The 20,117-nt window shown below is 45.1% G+C and overlaps 3 protein-coding genes across 3 annotated transcripts; 1 reads left to right on the top strand and 2 right to left on the bottom strand.

The window, feature by feature from the left end:
- On the bottom strand, positions 544-5,434 carry LOC8074605. Its single transcript, XM_002440216.2, has 9 exons — positions 4,986-5,434; positions 4,755-4,889; positions 4,157-4,267; positions 3,459-3,740; positions 3,016-3,215; positions 2,570-2,804; positions 1,792-1,905; positions 1,235-1,423; positions 544-1,037 (listed from the first exon to the last, which is right to left on the bottom strand). The coding sequence occupies exons 1-9, from the start codon at positions 5,364-5,366 to the stop codon at positions 693-695; spliced, it is 1,992 nt and encodes a 663-aa protein (XP_002440261.1). The 5' UTR covers positions 5,367-5,434; the 3' UTR covers positions 544-692.
- Positions 5,584-8,518, top strand: LOC8063608. Its single transcript, XM_021447281.1, has 2 exons — positions 5,584-6,156; positions 6,274-8,518. Exons 1-2 carry the CDS (start codon positions 6,004-6,006, stop codon positions 7,096-7,098), a joined length of 978 nt encoding a protein of 325 aa, XP_021302956.1. The 5' UTR covers positions 5,584-6,003; the 3' UTR covers positions 7,099-8,518.
- Positions 12,591-15,903, bottom strand: LOC8074604 (probable WRKY transcription factor 34). The gene is made up of 3 exons (XM_002440215.2): positions 15,165-15,903; positions 13,711-13,860; positions 12,591-13,593 (listed from the first exon to the last, which is right to left on the bottom strand). The coding sequence occupies exons 1-3, from the start codon at positions 15,653-15,655 to the stop codon at positions 12,960-12,962; spliced, it is 1,275 nt and encodes a 424-aa protein (XP_002440260.1). The 5' UTR covers positions 15,656-15,903; the 3' UTR covers positions 12,591-12,959.

The following is a 20,117-nucleotide window of genomic DNA, read 5'->3' as shown; positions in this document are numbered from 1 at the left end:
GGAGGGGAAGGAGGGCTGCGGTGCTGCGGCGGCGGGAGGGGAGGGGGAAGGGATACGGTTTGCGGCGGCGAGGGAGGAATGAGCTATGGTTTGCGGCGGCGTGGGGGGGGGGAGGGATGCGGTGCTGCGGCGGCGGGGGGGAGAAGGGCTGCTGCGGCTGCGCGCTAGGGTTTGCGGGAGGGGGGGGGTTGGATGAGGGAGAAGATAAAGGCCTGAGAGTTTGGGGGGGGGGTGTTGAGGGTGGGATTCGGATACGGTTGCGATTGGTGGGCTGGCATGGATGTTAGTGCACAGTTGCAGGCCCTGCAGGCCAAATTTTTTTGCCACAAAATTTTTAGCCCCTGTTTAGTTGGCAGGCCAAAAAATTTGCTCTTTGGGCCAAAATTTTTGCAATCTAAACAGGGCCTAACAATCTCATGATAATCCAACGGGCCCAAGTCAGAATAGGCATGAGGCTGGAATTTTTTGTTATTAGCTCATATCATATTACTTGTATCGGCAACTGCCGAGTTCTGTAATCCTTCAGGGGAGTAGAATCGGCAGTGGGTGTCAGTGCCTGGTATTCCACTGTGTAGATGGTCCCCTAAAAATTCACAAAACAGGTGCAGAAGAATAGCAAAAGAAAAAGAAACGTCACGCATCTATCAAGCAACTGTGATTATGTACAGTACACTGGCAAGAAGAAACATCTATTACTCAACAATCTCCATGACACACAGTTTATCAGGAGCGCAAGAGTTTAAGACACTCGTAACCTCGGCGTGCAGACGATGGGAATTAGCCACCTCCGGCTGGACAGCGACCCACTGCCCGTCGACATGCTCGACGTGCACGTTCTCTTCGGAGCGAGCGGAGAACCTGACCTGAGTGACATCTCGGCACATCTTGTTCAGCTGATCGATAGAAAGGATCACATCGAAATCGTTTTCCGTTTCACTAGTCTTGGAGAGCTGGATGCCAACATCAGCCCCGCGGGAAGCGACAGCCCCAAAGAGCATAGGATGCCCGATGAGTGGTTTGTTGGATGAGCTGCAGATCTGCAACAGGATAGTAAAAGTCCGTTCAGGTAATAAGAATCCTCATATTTCCGAAGGAATTTACAAGCTTAACTAGAATGCATCTCTTGATGTAATTCCATACAGCAAAGTGATTTGTTCTTGGATTAGTTTATGCAATTGAATGTATGATGGGAAGAAAGTTAGGTGATGAGTGGCACATGATCCGATGATCGTACCTGTGTATACTGTACACCCATTTCATTGAGGGTTTCCAAAATCTTGTTTGATGCCAGTAAGCTGAAGATACCCCCAGATCCTGCTGGCCTTTTTATTATCTCCCAGGGAGACTTCATCAGAACCTTTTTCCTGTTTCCCTCGGAGGATATACTAACAACTGGAAGCTCCAGCTCTTCCAGCACCCACACCTGCGAATGGTTCCAGAAGCATTAGGCCAGTATCAATGAGGTCTCATTAGAGTTTCATGGACATTAAATATGCATGTGGCACCATATTAATTAAGAGAGAGATGATAACAGTTTCATGGGAGTACAGAGAGTTTCATGAGGATGTGTTAGATGGGAGTACAGAGAGTTTCATGAGGATGTGTTGGATGGGAGTACAGAGAGTTTCACGAGAAGAGTTTCATGGGAGTACAACTGGAAACTCTTCTGCTTAGTTTCCTAAATATGGATGTGTTGAAAACTGGGTCATGAAACCCTCACTGAAGATGGCCTAGGAAGAAGAAAGGTGGAAGGAACTAGGATGAAGACCAAAGCGGGACAATGCTGTGTACCTTTTCAGTGTCCAAACCAAAATAGTCATTCTCTACCAGGCAGTTCCGAACTGACTCCACATGACCAGCTGGTGAAACGATAATAAAAGGGGGAGAAACTTGATTTTCTACAACCTGTGTCAAGCAAAAAAGGATCAGTGGCCTTGTTTAGTTCGCAAAAATTTTCAAGATTCCTTGTCACATCGAATCTTTGGTCGTATGTATGGAGCATTAAATATAGACGAAAATTAAAACTAATTGCACAGTTTATCTGTAATTTGTGAGATGAATCTTTTGAGCCTAGTTACTCTGTGATTGGACAATGTTTGTCAAATAAAAACGAAATGCTACAGTAGCCAAAAACAAAATTTTTTGCGAACTAAACAAGGCCTATCCATAGGGTAACTGTTATTCAAGTAAGCATCTTCTAACAGTACTGCGTGCATGCAAAACAAATAAGCAACAGGACGTTCCAGTTTTTCATGACTATAAACAGACTAATCATTTTGGTGATATATTCACCAAGTATTCCTCATTTAAAAAGGAGTTATCCACTTCAAACACAGTTTAAAACTACAGGACTAATGGGCAGGTTCAACTTCAGTATCAACATTCAACAGTAGCAATGAGTAACAGTTTTCTCCACTTTTCCTATATTTATTATTATGTTCTTTGGGAAAATTATGCATACTAGGAATTAACAATATATGAAAATAAACAGAGAACAAGCACTCGCAGTAGTATATTCTGCATCTATATGTTAAACCAACAATTAACGACAATGAAAAAGAATGCATACCTTCATTAACTCACTAAAAGAATTGAGCAAACCCAGAAACTCAGCATCAGAGTCAGAGCCATTTCTAACAAGTACAATGGCTGCTTTGGACTTCAGAAGAATCTCAAGACCGTTTTTGAATTCACTACTGAATGCATGTTCAGCTTTGTCCTCAAGGTTGATGAGAGTCTTGTATGGTATTTTGATCACTTTTTTTCTTGACAGTGAAGAGTTAGCGAGCAAAATCTTTGAAGAGCTGAAATTGACAAGTTTGAAGAGCAAGTATGATTAAGATCTTTTAAAAAATGACTAAAGCGTGTTCTTCAACCAAAAGCAAGCAAAGAGTGATTTCCATATCTGGCGCTCGGGCAGTGTAAACATGGGTATATAGTAAAAGTGCAGTGAATACACCTACTGTTCTGTTTCTTTTGAAAAAGGCTTAAGTAAGATGTTGAACAAAGGCGTACCTCTCAATCTGCTTGCTAACACAATGCACTGCATGTCGGAACAATTGAAAGTCAATGCTCCCAATCTGCTCTGCAAGTGATGCCTTTTGGACCTTGTTCCCTGATACCAAACCTTCCAGAACATGGACTTGGTCCATTTCGGAGAGCACCTTCTTTCCTGCAATTACACGACGTTGAAGCCTCTTCCTGTCCTTCCACTCCTGTAAAAATCAAAACTGGGTCATGAATTATTTGAAAAAGTATACAGTATAAAACATCAGGCACCAAACATCACATTGTTTTTTGTTATGACCTGAAGCATGAAAGTTCATTTTATACTTGATTTGTTATACTATATGCAACATATGTATCGACAATCTTCAATATGCTTTGTTTCTTTCAAGAAGCAAATCATGGATGTAGATGCGAGCATGGATGCAAGAAAAGGATGATGCAGACCTAACCATCGCACGCCTTTCTTTTTTTGATCTCTTATCAGAACGAGAATTGAGCTCAAGTAACCCCTTCGGAGGTGTAATCCACATTTCTCTGCTCGCCATATCAACATCAGGTACAATATCTTCAGCAAATGGAATCCACACATGCTCACGTGATGAAATTGAATCTTGATTTTCTGAATCTGGATCGACAGCAGTACCCTCAGCAGAGCCAATCATCACCTGTAGAAGATCTCCCCCTCCAAAATTGAAAATCTGACCAACTGTTCCTACGACCTTGCCTGTATCCTGTGAAATAATTTCAGTTACAAATTTAATAACAATATTTCCCTGGAAAAATAAGTAGGATATTGTATTTCTCGCAAAAATAAAGTAGGATATTATGTGTGCATTTTGGCTGTGGTGTTTACTACTCTACTTGCAGGGGATGGACAAAGCAGTTTTGAAAAGGTATCAAATGAAGGTCATAACTGTTGTCTCTAGTTTTAGGGAGTGGAGGGAGGTATTTTAAAATACAAATGATTCTTAAGTCTTAACCAACCATTCACAGTTGCATAGACCTAAATTTCCCTTATCAAGTAATATAAAAGTGCATGGGACGTGTTTTTTTAAAATTGCCTACATTGTATAGTTTTGTAACTGAAATCAACCAATGAAGTGGCATTGTGGCAATATCTTGAAAATTAAAATAATGATGTATGTACCTTGACAATAACTCTCATTCCAACAAGGTCAAGTGAATAGAATTCATCGTCCTCAATTTCTGGCCTATCTCCAGCTTTGACAAGTACAGCCGAACCAACTATTTGCCTAGCCTGAAAAGCGAGAGGGAAATGAATTATCTCAGAAAAGGTAACGTAAAGCAGTAACTCAAACTCAACGAAGCAGTTTGAGCTGGACTACTCTGACAGTCAAGCCCAGTCATAGAACTTGAGCCGGCCAGCTGTTGTGATTTGTGACTGTTGTGATTAGTGACTGTACATCTCATATTTGGCTGTTCGTTTCGCTGAAATTTGGCTGATGCTGTTCGCTTCGCTGAAATTTGGCTAATCCTGTTTTCTCGTATGCAGACTGAGAGGAAAAGAAGCAATACAACACATGAATTTTGCATTAATTCAAGGATTTCCAGCAAGTTGTCCACTGAACCATAAACCAGTATTACAGCTAGGATAATTTATTTGGACTGTTCATCCTAGAAACTAAGCAAGGCTCCTTACTAGTTACTACACTACCTCTTAGCTGAGGTACACACATTAACATGCAAAAGGCAAATGACTCCAGAGGAATGCAAGGCAGACAGACCTCATCCAGGTTATCGATGCCATCAAAACTGACGATCCAGCTCTTCTTCCCCGTGTGGGCCCTTCCCCGAACAAGCTCGAATTCCCTGACCTGCTGCTTCCCAGCAGCACGAGCCCTCAGCCATCTCGTCCCCGGCTGTCAGAACAAACAAACTAGAAGCGTCAGCCAATCAGAATCAGTAGCATTGCCATTGGGGTGACAGAGAGCTAATCGACGTTGGTGTACTGTTACCGTGGCGAGGCGGAGCTCCGGAAAGTCGGTGCGTGGCGTGACGAGGACGTCGCCGCGCACCCCGTGCGCGCCGGACACGTACCCCACCTCGACCAGCTCCTCGTTCTCCCCGTCGTACCCCTGTTCCTCCTCATCGTCGTATTCCTGTTGCTCATCCTCCTCATAGAAATCCCCTTCCTCTTCCTCTTCACCCTCCTCCTCCCGCGCGTCACTGAGACTGGATAGGACCGCGGCGCCAGGCCGGGCCGGCGCGAGCGCGACGCGGCGCCGGGGGAGGAGGCGAGAGCAGGTCGCGGGGAGCACGTGGGACCGGTAGCGGGAGAGAGGGACGGTGAGGGGGAGGGATAGCGGCCGCGCCGATGCAGAGGCGGGAGGCGCCATTTCTGCCGGAGCGATGAGAGGAACGCGAGATGGAATCGGATAGGAGGGTTCGAACCGGAAGGGGCCAAGCGCTAGTGGAGCGAGACTGAGACTAAAAATATCTGCAAGGGGTTTTAGCACGCGGCCCGCGGGCTGCTACGAGCCTATAAGTGATTGGGCTGGGCCGTAGAGTCTGGATGGGCTTTCTGATTTTCGGGAGAAAAAGACCGGGGCTGCTTCGTGCCTAGTAGCCTAGTAGGATGCTTTCTTCTCTTCGGCATCTGGAACTCTCCAGATCCGCGGCGACCTGTACGGACGGAGAGCCGCCTCGCCGCCGGTAAGGCATCCCGATGTCTGAATCGAGTCTAGCTGCTTCTCAGGTAGTTTCCACTCCCCAAACAAGCAAAGAGGGATCTCAGAGAGGAAATTATAGCTCCAAGATTTCTCGTGTGAGGCCTCTAGGGTTCTTCTACTCCCACTTATTGTTGGTGTGAGAATCATATTTTTCTCTTCCGTTTGCTCAGATTTACGCTTGCAGCAGTCTCTCAATCGCAATTCGGGCTGGTTAAAGGACAAACATTGGGTTTGTTTCTCAGCCTTGGTTGTGATTTTGAGAATTTGTGTGTTGTATTTAGTGTTCATCTGTCACGTAAAAGAGATGGATAAATCTAACCTAGATTTACAACCTGAAGGGAGGTTTGAGTGTGAGTTGGATGACTTAAATATACGTGAAGATGAAGAGCAAGGGATTATCTTGGAAGCAGACCTGGAGAAAATGAAGGCGGAGGCACTTTGGACAGCGCTAGCAAAGGTTAATTTCCTGCAAACCTTTAGCCATTCAGTGTTTTTAGCTAATATGAAGTATGCTTGGGGTCTGGCAAGAGAGGTCAGTTTCAAGGCAATAGGGGAAAATTTATTTGTGTTCCAGTTCTCATGTTTAGGAGACTGGCGTAAGGTGATGGAAGAAGGCCCTTGGTTATTCAGAGGGAATGTTGTCCTACTGGAGAAGTATGATGGGGTTACAAAACCATCCACGGTGAAGTTTAAGAAATTAGCTATTTGGGCACGTGTCTATGATTTACCAACATGTTTTAGAAATGAGAAAATTGGGCATCAGCTAGGTGACAAGATTGGTGATACTTTATGGGTAGAACCAGATAATGATGTTAAGGGATGGCGAGACTATTTGCGCATCAGGGTCAACATGGATATTGATAAGCCACTCACCAGAATTATCTTTGTGTCGTTTGGAAAAGAAGAGAAGCGGGAAGTCTTTCGTGTTAAATATGAGAAGTTACCTAAGTTTTGTGCTATTTGTGGACTAATAGGGCACACAAAATTTGAATGTGGTGATGGTGTGCATGACAAGAAGGCTATCCAGTATGGGGATTGGTTAAGTGCTAGCCCAGAAAAGAAATGGAAGGCGAAGGGGAGCAATTCATCGGGTTCAACAGACACAAAAGGGTCAGATTCGTGGGAGTCGGATCAGGGAATCCACCCGAAGAAAAGCACCGAATCTAAATGTGAAGAAGGTAGTCACAAAGACTCAGTTGGGGATTATGATGATGTACAGGAAGATGCAAGAAGCCTCATGAAAAGAGGTAGGGACCAACAACAAATGCCTATTAGGAAGGGGGCTTCCAAGAGTCTAATGTTAGGAAATGGAGAACATCTCAATGTTAATATGACCATGGCAACTGTTCCTGTTTCTAATCAGATAGGGAATTTGGGGGGACAACCTAGGGAAACATGATGATATTTTGATGATAGCAAATGATGATTCTTGGGATTTGTACGAGGACGAAGATTTAGAAGGGCAAGGCTCCAAAAGGTTTAGAAAGGTAACCGTGAATGAACTTATTGATGACATTCGATCAGTGCGCTCCCTTGGGGAGTACCATTGGGAGAAATGAAAGCACTATGTTAGAACTGTCGTGGAATTGGCAACTCTGCGATAGTGAGAGAACTTTGCGATCTTGCGAAGGAGTATGCCCCCCGATGATGTCACAAATAGCTAAGACTTGAGTGGAGAAGTTAACTTGAGTGGAGAAGTTAAGGTACTTATTGGGTCATGATAATAGCTTTGCATTTAGTAGTAGGAGGAGTGGTGGTCTAGGTGTCTTATTATGGAATAATGAGGTATCTCTCAAGGTCACAAAATACTCTTAGTACCATACTATAAGGAGATACATGAAATGGAAAAGGACCTTGGAGGCTAGCATTTGTTTATGGAGAAGTGAATCATGTGGAAAGGCACAAGGCTTGGGATTTACTTAAATTCATTAAAATTCATAACCCTTGGCCATGGATATGTATGGGAGATTTCAATGAAATTTTGCAGCTCCAGAAATAGTTGTGCCCAAACCCCAGAGAAGAATACCTAACAGCGGGATCAAGAAGTAGTAGATATGTGCAACTTTTGTGATATTTGGTACATGGGCTTAGATTGGACATGGAGAAAAAGGTGTCCAATGGTGTCTATGTTCGAGTTAGGCTGGATCATGCACTTGCCACAATTGATGGATGCAACATGTTCCCTATGACATCACTGAGGCATTTAACTATATATGGTGAAATCAGATCACTCACCAATACTCTTATCTACACAGCAAGAAGATTGTTGTGCACGTGGTGCTTCTAGAGGAAGACTGTTTGGGTATGAGGTTATGTGGAGAACAAATAAAGTTCTTTCATCATTGATCTCACAAGTGTGGAATGATGTTACGCACTGTGAAAATCTTATGGAGTTAAATAGAAAGTTATCTTGGCTAGCAAGTACGCTCCAGCTTAAGTGCCTCATTAAACACATACAGATGTTGGTGCACACAAATGTCTTAGAGATCGAGGAATGGCCTATAATGAAGCAATATCTTTGGCGCTAGCTGTTGGTGTACACAAATGTGTAATAGCTTTGGATTGTTTGGAAGTCATTGTGAATCTTTAGAAGCAAAATATGTGCTTACTCCACGATTTTAAGGGATATTAAAAATAGGAGTACTTTGTTTCAGGATGTAATTTTCAAGCATGAAAGTAGTTGTTCCAACAATGAGGTTCATGGTATTGCTAAAGACACCAAGGAGATGTGTTTGGCTTCATCAATGACCAAACATATTGCATGTACCTAGAAACATTATGACTGTTGTTAATAATTAACATGCCCGCCTTCCTCTAAGAAAACGTGCCTAGTTGGACTTGTTAATTATTCGATTTATTTTTCCTGTTCCTCAAAAAATGGCTTCCAACACAAACAAGCCTTGCTTCATGCTCGTTGCTCATGTACAATTTTTTTTTGCAAAGCTCGTGTGTAGTTTTATAGGTCATGCCCGCTAGGGAAAAATAGAAACAGTACATAGCACGATCACTATAAGGGAATTGACTCTAAGGGACTGTTTGTTCGGTTCGGTCATTTTAGGCAGAACATAAGTTCACAACGTGAACAAATAGCTCTTTTTCGCACTATGGTCACCGCTATCCATAGTTGATCGCCTATTAAATAGTTATTTGCATATACAATCTTAATTCCGCTCCTAACTTGGCGTACCTATTGATCGACAAATCTAGAGGTGGAAGGACGTGTGAAGAATAAGGAATAGAACATAGTTTCGAATTCAAATGTACAAGAGACAAGAAAATATAAAAGTGGTTGAGATGCTTTAAAAATAGTTTACGATTCCTGATACGAAATGACCTTCTGTACTTTAGGTGCTTGATTTTTAAAAACTTTTAGAGCAACCAACCAAAATGTACTCCCAACTTTTTTTTGCCACTTGAAAAGCTCATTGATTTATCAATTCTGGAGATGCTCTAAGTGCCAATGTAACAAGTAGCACTTAACTCATTACATTTCCATTACCGCTTCTAGCATAGAAGCAAACAACACCTAAGCTCAAGCGTTCCCACTTTTTACATTATAGGTAGTCGGGTACGTACGTGATGGTATGAATTAACAACTTGTATAACCTTTTCAATCTTGACGGGTTAAAATGTTCCTTCCACAGTGCTTCTCATAAGATTCTTATGATACAAAGGTCCTTTTCCTTCCACAGTGTTCCTTCCACAGTGCTTTCTTCATTTTAATTTATACTCCCTCCGTCCCAAAAAGAGTGTCGTTTTAGAATTTCAGACATCTTGTTTGATCATTCGTCTTATCCAAATTTTTTACATAAATATTATATATTTTGTTAAGACCTATTTTATCATTAGACATACTTTACTAATAATTTATTTATTTTATAATTTACATAAAATTTTTGAATAAGACGAATGGTCAAACACGATTTCTAAAAGTTAAAAACGTCATTCTTTTTGGGACGGAGGGAGAGTAGGTTGTTTTGACTTTTTTTACTACTTACATAATTTTTACTACGTATCTAGACGTAACTCGTAGCAAAAACTATGTATCTATAAAACCTAAAATGACATTAATTTGGAAACAAATATGTATATCTTTATAAAAAACTAACTACTATTTTTTACAAAATATAAATATTTTAACAGAATACTATTTTTATGGATATAGAATAAAAGGTATTCTATAAAAATGAATAGAATGGATAATAAGAAAATTATACGATGAAGAACTAAAAAATGGAATTCACTAAATAAAATATTTTTATTTTTCCTTTTATATTCCCATAGCCTTTCTATCCTTCTATTTGAATTTGGAATTAGATTTAAAAGAAAGCTATTGTATGTATAAAAATAAAAGGATGTTCAAAAGTATTACTACAAAATTCTCCAGAAAAATAGCCTCAACACTAATGGGCTGGTCCATCAGTGAGGCTTACTGGACCCCAACTTGGCGTTTGCGAAGGAACACCGTACCCATTTGGGTCGGTGCAATGCGACTAGTACTAGTACTGTATTTGTCAAAAAAAAGTACTAATACTGTATTTGGGTTCTATAAAAAATTGTATTTCGGTTGGGTCTGATTTGGCCTACGTGGACGGATCGTATCAGAAATCAACTGATGAACGGCGCCCGGTTGTTGGCATTCTTTAGTTTCCAAAAAAAACAAAAAAAAATCAAAATTGGATAAAATAAAAATTAATTATATAATTCGCTTATAAATTATGAGACGAATTTTTTGAGCCTAATTCGCCCGACGGCGAGAGTGCCCCTCAGCCCCACAAAAGGTTTCGCCGGCCGGCCGGCCGAGCTCTTGCCCTCGAGACCGTCGTCGTTGCGACGCAGCCGTCGCACGGCCGCGCGCAATTAACTCTCCCCCGCGCGTGCACTTTGAGTCTCCGCGAAGGCGCCGGGACCGGGCGCTCGCTCGCCACCGACCGTCCATGCATGCCCGTCCGCCGATCCATGCATCCACACGCCACGCACGCCCGCCGCCGTCGCTGTCGCCGGCCGGTGGCTTGCAAACCCAGCTTCCCACCCCGTCCTTACCCCCGTCGTCAGGCCGTCACAGCTCTCCAGCTCGATCGCATTAATGGAACCCCCCAAAAAAAAACGCCGTACGCGCGGGAGGCGATGCAGCATGCATGTGCCATCCTAGCCATTGGCGCGAAGGATTAGCGATCGATCGAGCGGCTAATAACCGTTCTAGCTAATCCGCGATGGATCGACGGGCCAGTGCGTAGCGACGCGTGTCGTTGCCGCGGCATAAATCTGGATCTGGTGGCGCGGCGGTGGCGTTTGACGCGTACTACGCGCGCGCGAGCAAGGTTGACCGCGGCTGCTCTCTCGTCGGTTTCGATCCCTGTCCGGGCATTAACACGTGCCCAGGTCAGTCATTTGACCGGATTAATCCGTCCATCCCCCGCCCAATCAATGCACAAACAAAACTTACGCATCCTTGTGCGGGCGATCAGCCCGTCTACTTCTACAGTTGTACTACCTGGGTAGGATTATTTCCTTTCCCGCTGAAATCTATCGATGTCTTCGATATTCTCATTCTGTTTAACCGTAGATGTTGATAGGAAATAATAATCTATATATCTATACAACTCTTTTTATCGTATTTTGTTTAATTTATTAAAATTCACATTTGTTCTCTTTTTTGAATTTGTCTGATGATTTTAATATATCCTGATTGGCTGCGACGATTTCCGATAAAATTTATTTATTTACCAATAATGTAAGCCTCTCCAACTTCGTCTAGCATGTTGAATTTATTTACTAAATCTGTTAGTTATTTAATAGTATTTTTTCTCCTAACAAATCAACAAAAATATTATTTTCAACCATGACTTGTCAACCAAGCAAAAATGCTTAGTCTGGGTAAACCTGTGGCGACGGACGGAGCCCTCGCTGCTAGCTCCGACTGTCATGCGCATCCATGGCCCTGTGGCTATGGAGGGAGCTGACTTTCCTTTGGTTCAAAGGCATCCGGCCGCCGCCTGTTGACGATGACGAATTGACGATTAATGACCCATGACCGGTGCAACCGCTGCTTCGAGCGAGCGAGCGAGCTAGTATACTCCTAGCCTAGCTAGCTTCCCTAATAATAATTATAATCGCGTACGTGTGTTGAGCGCGTCTCCCGTCTGCGTCCACGCTGACGACTGATGACTTTAATGCAATTATCAAATCTCACGTTAAATTAAAAGTCCATATATAAATATCAGTAATGGCAATACATAAAAATATGCAACTTCAATTCTAAGTTGGGCCTTGTTTAGTTTTTAAAAAAATTTGTAAAATTTTTTAGATTCATTGTCATATCGACACATGTAAGGAGCATTAAATATAAATTAAAAAATAACTAATTTTATATGTAATTTGCGAGACGAATTTTTAAGTCTAGTCAAACAAGGCCTTGGTTTGGTTAAGATCTAATTAATAAGTGCGTGCGTAACCTATATTTCATGTTTCAAATACAGGGTACATATACCGCGCGCGCGCACTACTGAATGAATGGGAACTAATCGTCTTCGCATAGTCAAAGCGATAACGCCAATTAGTACTTTGGGTGCGCGGGCGCGCCGCGCCTTTCATGCATGGGCTCCCTTTTTCTTCTATTTCTTCTTTTCATTTTTAGTTCTTCTCTGGTACTATTACTACTCCATAAGCTAGCTAGAATAATTTGAGCAGCACACATGTTTCAATTATCCATATATATATACTGAGATCAGGCTCATGGCATATGCAGATGATGTAGATCCATCAGAATTTTCTTTGAGGAAACAGACCCATCAGAAATTGACTAGCTATAGCCTATGCATGAACAACACACGATCATATATATGTGATGTGTCTGTCATCATCATGAATTAGAGGAAGTAAATGGCATAATTAGAATAGACGGGTAACGTGCCAGAATACTGCGACTGCTCAACAGTACAGTACTGCATGCATGCCCCCAGCTTAATGAAATTAAGTGCAGAGCTTGATGGGCTCATTAGGAATCAGGTACATGTACAACAAACTCCTAGCTAGCTAGCTAGTACCGGATAGGTGCCCGTCCTATACTACTGATGATGATGCTATACTACTAGCTACCTCAGATCACATCATCGTACAACGATACCACGAAGAACCAAAAAAGTTAAGAGCAACCAAATCTCTAGCAGCTATCTCTCTGGCTACTAGCTCCCGATCGATCGACCATCATCGTCACCATCGATCGTTTAAAGCAGAAAAACTCAGTCATCACTCGTCACATCAATGGTGGTGATGGTGGCCATCATCGTCGCTGTGAACGAAGGATGGAAACATGTCCTGCAGGAGCCCAGCATAGTCTTGCGCCATGAAGTGCTGCATCCGGAGCGGAGCACTGGCGGCAGTAGTTGCCGCCGTCGTAGTACCAGCCGCACCTGCGATGGCAGCCAAGCCGTGCTGGTCACCATCGTCTGGCAGCGCCGCGTGGCTCGCCATGGCGGCGGCAGCATTCACCTGCTGCACTCCGGCGGCGCCGCCGCTGACGGCCAGCTGCTGCATGGCGGCGGCGCCGTGGTGGTGATGGTGGCCCTGCTGCTGCTGCTGCGACGACGACGGCGGCTGCAGGAGTCCGAGTCCGAGCGCGTCGAAGGCGTTGGCGCCGCCGCCGGGCCTGAAGCCGCCGAGCGCCGCCGGCGGCGGCGGCGGCGCCATCCGGAAGTGCGGGTGCACGTGGTGGAGGCCGCCCATCGGGTGGTGGTGCGCGGCGGCGAGGAGGTGCGAGCTCCCGCGCAGCGTGGCGGGGATGGGGTGCGTGTGCTTGCCCTCGTACGTGGTGATCACCACCGCCGCGTCCTGGTACGACCGCTCCACCCGCTTCTTCACCGGGCACTTCTGCGTCGTGCACCGGTAGTAGCTCCTGCCCATGCATTGTACATTTGTACTCCCCGTGTCAGTCAGTCAGTCACCATGCTCTCTCTCGCTCCTCGTGAGAACCCTAATTATTCGTGGATAGCTAGAGCTTCTGTGTACGTACCTCGGAAATGGGCTGTTCTTGACAGCTTTCTGGCCGTACTTGCGCCACCTGTAGCCGTCCTCGAGGTGGTCGACCTCGCTCTTGGTCATGAACGCGAACCGCGGCTGCCGGGGCCGCTTCTCGCCCTTGCCCTTGCCCTTGTTGGCCGCCCTGCAGACGATCATACACACATGCCAACTTGCATTATTGATCAATCTATATATTATTATTCAAACATGCATGCATGGCGGTAGCTCTAGCTGTAGTGTTCATTTGAATGCATGCGTTTGGTGTGCTACATGCTGCGTTCATACTTCATAATGGTACAAACTGGTGGTCAAAATTAAGATTATATATCAGCTAGGGCCTTGTTTAGTTCACCATGAAAACCAAAAAGTTTTTAAGATTCTCCGTCACATCGAATCTTGTGGCACATGCATGGAATATTAAATATAAACGAAAATAAAAACTAATTACACAGTTTATCTGTAAATCACGAGACGAATCTTTTGATCCTAGTTAGTCTATAATTAGATAATATTTGTCATAAACAAACGAAAGTGCTACAGTACCGAAAACTTTTCACTTTTCGGAACTAAACAAGGCCTAACTATTAGTCCATTCAAACATGCATGGGTGTCGTGGAAGAGTAGCTACGTATGTACGGTCGTCCGGCGCCCACTTATACATGGCTTCAGATTGACAGGGTTCACACTGAAACTCACCTGCAGTAGTGTTCTTGAGTTTTGATCGATCTGCTGGGATGATTTGGAGATCCGTCATCGTCACAGCAAAAGGGGAAGTTGCAAAAGCAAGTCTCGACGAAATTTATGGATCGGTTGGGCAATTTATGGCCAACACAGAGAGGCTACTGATTCGACCGATTCGATCGTCAGCTAATAATAATCTTAAATCCTTTCCGGGCGGGTGTGATTAACTACGAAAACAGCAGGCAGTTGGTGCAGTCAAATTGAAGGTAGATGATGCCAAGACACAAGGAAGACGCGAAATCAAGGAGGAAATAAAGCAAAGCCGATTTGTGAATGAAGCAAAAAAGATGTTTGAAACAAACAGAAAACTTTGGTATAGAACGTGTACCCTAAAGATCAAGTTCTTTTTTGTTTTCTGTTCTTGGGCATGCAGCATGCAGCGTATACTAAATGAGAAACCCTAGCAGGGTTCACACCTTGTTCAAATCAAAGCTGTAGACGAAAAGGAACACTAGTATTATGTTATGCATGTGTGAGAAGGGATTCACACAAGTGAACAAGCAAGATCGGGCCAGAGAGGAATTAGTCCAGATAAACCTATCAAAAGCTTGGCAAATCATCAAACACCTTAACTAGTTAAATTGGTATTTATATATGAGGCTTATATATAGATCTAATAAAAATAACTCCAAGATCCGGGGACAAATAGATTTTCTGATGATAAAGAGGGTGATGGAAATCTGATCAGACGACGAACAAACTCACCCTTTCTTGTTCTTCTCCTCTCCTTCCCCACCGTCTCCCTTGCCCGCCGCCGATCCGTCGTCCTTGCTCTCGAGCCCCTCCTCCTCGCCGTCCTCCTTCTTGCACTTACCAGCCGCCGATTCCTCGCCCGCTCCGGCCCCGGCGCCGCAAGCCTCGCTGGACGTGGACGACATCGACATGCTGTTGGGAGTGAGCGGCGCCGTCGTCGGCGTCGGCGTCCCGCCGCCGCTGCCGGCAGCCGCAGTATCCACCATCACGAGCTCCCTCTTGACTACCTCGTCCGCGGCCACCGCCGGCACGTCGATGAAGTCCCCCACGAAGGCGTCGCAGTCCAGCGGCGACGCCGCCGCCGCGGTCGCGTGCAGGTAGTCCATGAACCACGGCTGCGCCATCGGCGCCGCGTCGGGCCGCTGATGCGCGAACAGCGACGCCAGCTCGTCGTGGAACTGGAAGTCACCGGACAGGTGGTGCTCATGCCTCGCGCCCGACATGGATGGAGATGGATCGGCCCGCAGGAGCGGCTGCTGCTATGGCTACTTCCTTCCTCAGATCAAGCCTCCGATCCAGCTGCCGGTGACGACCTTGAGCGGCGCGCGGGTGCTGTCTCTCGCTCCAGCTAGCGGCGGCGGCCGCAGTAGAGAGAAGGTGAGGAAAGGGAGAGGTGTGTAAGCAAGGAAGCTAGCTTTGTAGAGTGTGATCGTGTGTGCGGGGAAAAGGATCAGGAGAAGGAGATGGATGGGTGGGTGGTTGGGTGAGAGGGCTGGGCTGGCTATAAGGGGCTCCGGTTAGATGACTAGCTAGTGGAGTAAAATTAAATTGTAGGATTGCTTAAAGCTAATGAACTGATTATCAGTCAGTAAAAAACTTTTCTTCAAGTTCTAGTAACATATCAGACACTCTTTTTTTACCAATTCGCAAGAGAACAGTAGTCGGTGAAAATTCTTATATACTGTGTTATACTTTATTTATTACCACATCTCTTATCAAATGGTTGGACCACACGGAACATGTCAAACTTCCTTTATTTTTATGTGTTTGGATCGACCATGCTCCTGCTAGACTATACTAGTATACATACATATACATTGTTTTTTATTTGAAGGAAAGTACACATATATTTGGGCACTCCATTTCCTAGGCTTCATTTGTCTCCCTGGGTGAGTTTCAGAAAATTATTAGTCTTGTGCGGTGTTCACTGCACCGGTTACCAATTGTGGAGCTGTTTGTTTCAGAAGACAAAAGGTTTTGTCTGTTTCTAAAAAAGTCATTTACCAACAGTGATGCAAGCAACAGTGCACCACCACACCACAGCTATTGTTTACTTTCCAAAAAATTTTGCAAAATTTTTCAGATTCCCCGTCACATCGAATCTTTAGACACATGCATGAAGTCTTAAATATAGACAAAAATAAAAACTAATTGCACAGTTTGGTCGAAATTGACGAGACGAATCTTTTGAGCCTAGTTAGTCTATGATTGGATAATATTTATCAAATACAAACGAAAAAGCTACAGTGTCGATTTTGCAAAATATTTTGGAACTAAACAAGACCTAGGCCTTGTTTAGTTCTGAAAAGTGAAAAGTTTTCGTACTGTAGCACTTTCGTTTGTTTGTGACAAATATTATCCAATCATGGACTAAGGCCTTGTTTAGTTCGCAAAAATTTTCAAGATTATCCGTCACATCGAATCTTTGGTCGCATGCATGGAGCATTAAATATAAACGAAAATAAAAACTAACTGCACAGTTTACCTGTAATTTGTGAGATGAATCTTTTGAGCCTAGTTACTCCGTGATTGAACAATGTTTGTCAAATAAAAACGAAATGCTACAGTAGCCCAAAACAAAAAATTTTGCGAACTAAACAAGGCCTAACTAGAATCAAAAGATTCGTCTCGTGATTTACAGATAAACAGTGTAATTAGTTTTTGTTTTCGTCTATATTTAATGTTTGATGTGACGGGAAATTTTGAATTTTTTTTTAGAATGAACTAAAAGAAGGCGAATAGCGTTTGTAACTGGGTCCAAGGTCGCATACGAACGCATCTGGTGAGTCAGCGACGGCTACCGGATGCACCCGGTCACGTAGGTCAAACCGCCGTGCTGCGTCAAACCGTTCAAACGCAGCTTCACCGCCACGTGTCCGTGCCACTTTGACCGGACCCACACTGCTCCTCTGACCCAGCGTCCGCCCAGGTGTGCGCACCGGCTGACGCCAGCCTGACCCCGCCGGTGCCTACCTAATCCAACCCTTCCTCCGCCCGATCCCGATCCGACGGCCACGGAGGCACGCGGCCCACGCTGCGAGGTGACCACCGCCGCGAGGTGACCACCGCCGGCGGCGAGAGAGATGCCTAGGCCGTTCACTAGTCTCAAGTCTGAACGAAAGCGAGCGGCCGGAGCTGGAGCCATATATCAGCCATGCCGGCCCGGGCGGCGATGGAGCGATCGAGGCCACTGTCCCGCTGTCCGGCAGGGACCGGGACAGCCGGACAGGTCACGAGGTTGGTCGCGGGCGGGCCGACCGCGGACCGCGCCGGGCCTGCGACGGCGTACGTGTAGCACGGCCGTGCGGCCTCCCGGTTTCGTGCGCGTTTCGCCTGATTTGACGCGAGGGCTGCCCTGGCTGGCTGTTTCTCGCGCGACTTTTGTGCCCGCGGCGGAAAAGGTTCGGTTTGGCGCGGCCGCCGCGACGACGACGGCAATGGCGGCGGCGGCGAGATGGATAGTGAAACCGATCGAGAGTCTCGGTGCGTGAATGTGTGGTGCTGGATGGATCTCTCCGGCCACCGCGCACCGCACCGCCGCAGCATTTGTGCCGCTTGCAGAGGTTCCATTCCATGCGTCGTCCCATCCCACCCACGGTTTATCTTCGGATTTGAGACTTTGAGTTCACATTATGATTTTGACGCGAGTTTTGACCAAATGACGCCTCGAGTTCAAGCAACAGGACGACGACTGCCGGTCGGCCGGCCGGGCAATGATCATGCAGCAGATGATCAGGGCTGTCACAGTTTAAAACTAAATATCGATCGTCGTTTGTTTGTTTATTGTAATTAATCGCGCGCGTGGACTAATCTAGTTTCCCGTGCTAGCTCGTGATGCAGCGATCTAGCTAGGTCGTTGCTTCATGCTTGGAATACCTAGCATATATATAATTATATATCACTCATCACTCACCAACCAGCAATAATAGGCGTCTGAAAATCGCAGGCACTTGCTATATATACTACTTACTAACAAACTCGAATAGCTAGCTGTGGATTATATTATCAGCGTTGTTTTCTTTAATTATGGGTTTGACAGTTGGGTGCTGAATCCAATCAAAGGGTGCTTAGCTTAACCAGTCAAGACAGACAGCGTTGGCGCGCCAGAACAAGCGCGCGCATGCATTCTTTTTGTGTTGCCAGGATCCAGCGAGATTCAGAGTAGTTCAGTTCAGGCGCACACAAGCTAGCTAGCCTGTTTACTTCAGACTTTCAGACGGAGGGACAACGAATATATATTACACTAGTATATACTACAACACAGTGGAGTAGGAATCTTTGGCACTGTTTGTTTTCTTAATCACTAAGTTTTTTGGGCCTTGTTCGACGGTTTCTGAGTCTTTGGCATATATTTATGTCATCGTCATTAGTCAGTAGGAAGCGGCCGAACCAAAGTCAATTGCAAATCTGCAGATGTATGGAAAAGGACAACTGCTATCCACAAACAAGACGCTTTTGGGCCCAATAAGTTTTTGTTTATTTACAAGCTGACAACAACCAGTAGTATTAGAAGATAAAGAGTACACAAGCAAACGGGCACGTCAAATGGGAGGCGGCCAACTGCTAACCTACGTGCCCAAACATCGCTACCCATTGTTAATATACCCTGCGAGACACGGTGACTTTGCGATCATCTGTGTATCTGCCAGAGCTTTGACTTGCGCCAAAGTCCCTGTGGGTTCGTCGTACTACGCGATCGATTCCGGGGTAAAATAACCCTGGTCGTGGTCCGTCACTTTGCTTAATCCAAGCAAAGACCTTGTCCTCACCTAATCCGCATCATTACGACAACAAGCATCATCGTCCTGTATGATGAGAAGAAAACTATTTCATCCCATCACTTGTCAAGTAGTGCATCCTACTCCTAGCTAGCACCAGCGTGAATTTCCATGCATGCATCTGTGTTTGTACTCGAACTCACAAAGATGCCCCTCTGCCTCCCAAACATGCTTTGAATTCACAGGACAAAAAAACAATAACTGGATCTCTTCTTTATATACTCCGTACCTTGGGTAGTCTAATTACTAATAATTAGCTGAATTTTGAGTGAAAGATGGAAAAAACGCATGGAGACTGTTGGAGCATGAGAATGTTGACCGGATCAAGTATCACTTGCTGTACATGTACATAGAATCGTACATGCTTTGGCCGCTAGTCCCGTCATGAAAAGGTTCGAAAGAGAGAGTGGCTACTAGTGCAGCTCTCACCTTTCAAGTTTGAACGGCGAGGCAACTCGTGCTTTTGGACGTACTCCACTTCACCGCCGTCCCTCTCGCTGGCCGCTCACATCGATCTAGCTACGCCGGCCGACGTGCCGCCGCCGCCGTTCCGGCGACCAATGTGCAGTTGTAACTGGTAATACAAAATCAAACTGGCAAACTGGAGCTGCCACCATCGGATCGGATATCCGAGTTGCATTATATACTACTGGCATCATTATGCAATTCGCAGCTCTATGCACGGGGAGGCTAGGCTGCATCGGAATGAGTAGCCATGCCAAAGCCCAAGGCCAAAAGGACAGCAAAGTACTAGTACTAGCTTGCTTAACTTCTTTGCCCTCTCTTTGCCCCTGAAAAGCATGTCTTTTTGCTTGATTCTTTTTAGAAACCTTTCTGCCTAATAGGTTTCTCACCTGCAGAAAGATGGATCAACATGTACAGTACTTGCCTAGCTAGCTGCCTAGTA

Source organism: Sorghum bicolor, chromosome 9 (assembly GCF_000003195.3).
Source record: "Sorghum bicolor cultivar BTx623 chromosome 9, Sorghum_bicolor_NCBIv3, whole genome shotgun sequence".
Lineage (NCBI taxonomy): Eukaryota > Viridiplantae > Streptophyta > Magnoliopsida > Poales > Poaceae > Sorghum > Sorghum bicolor.
This window is presented reverse-complemented; position numbering and strand designations above follow the sequence as displayed.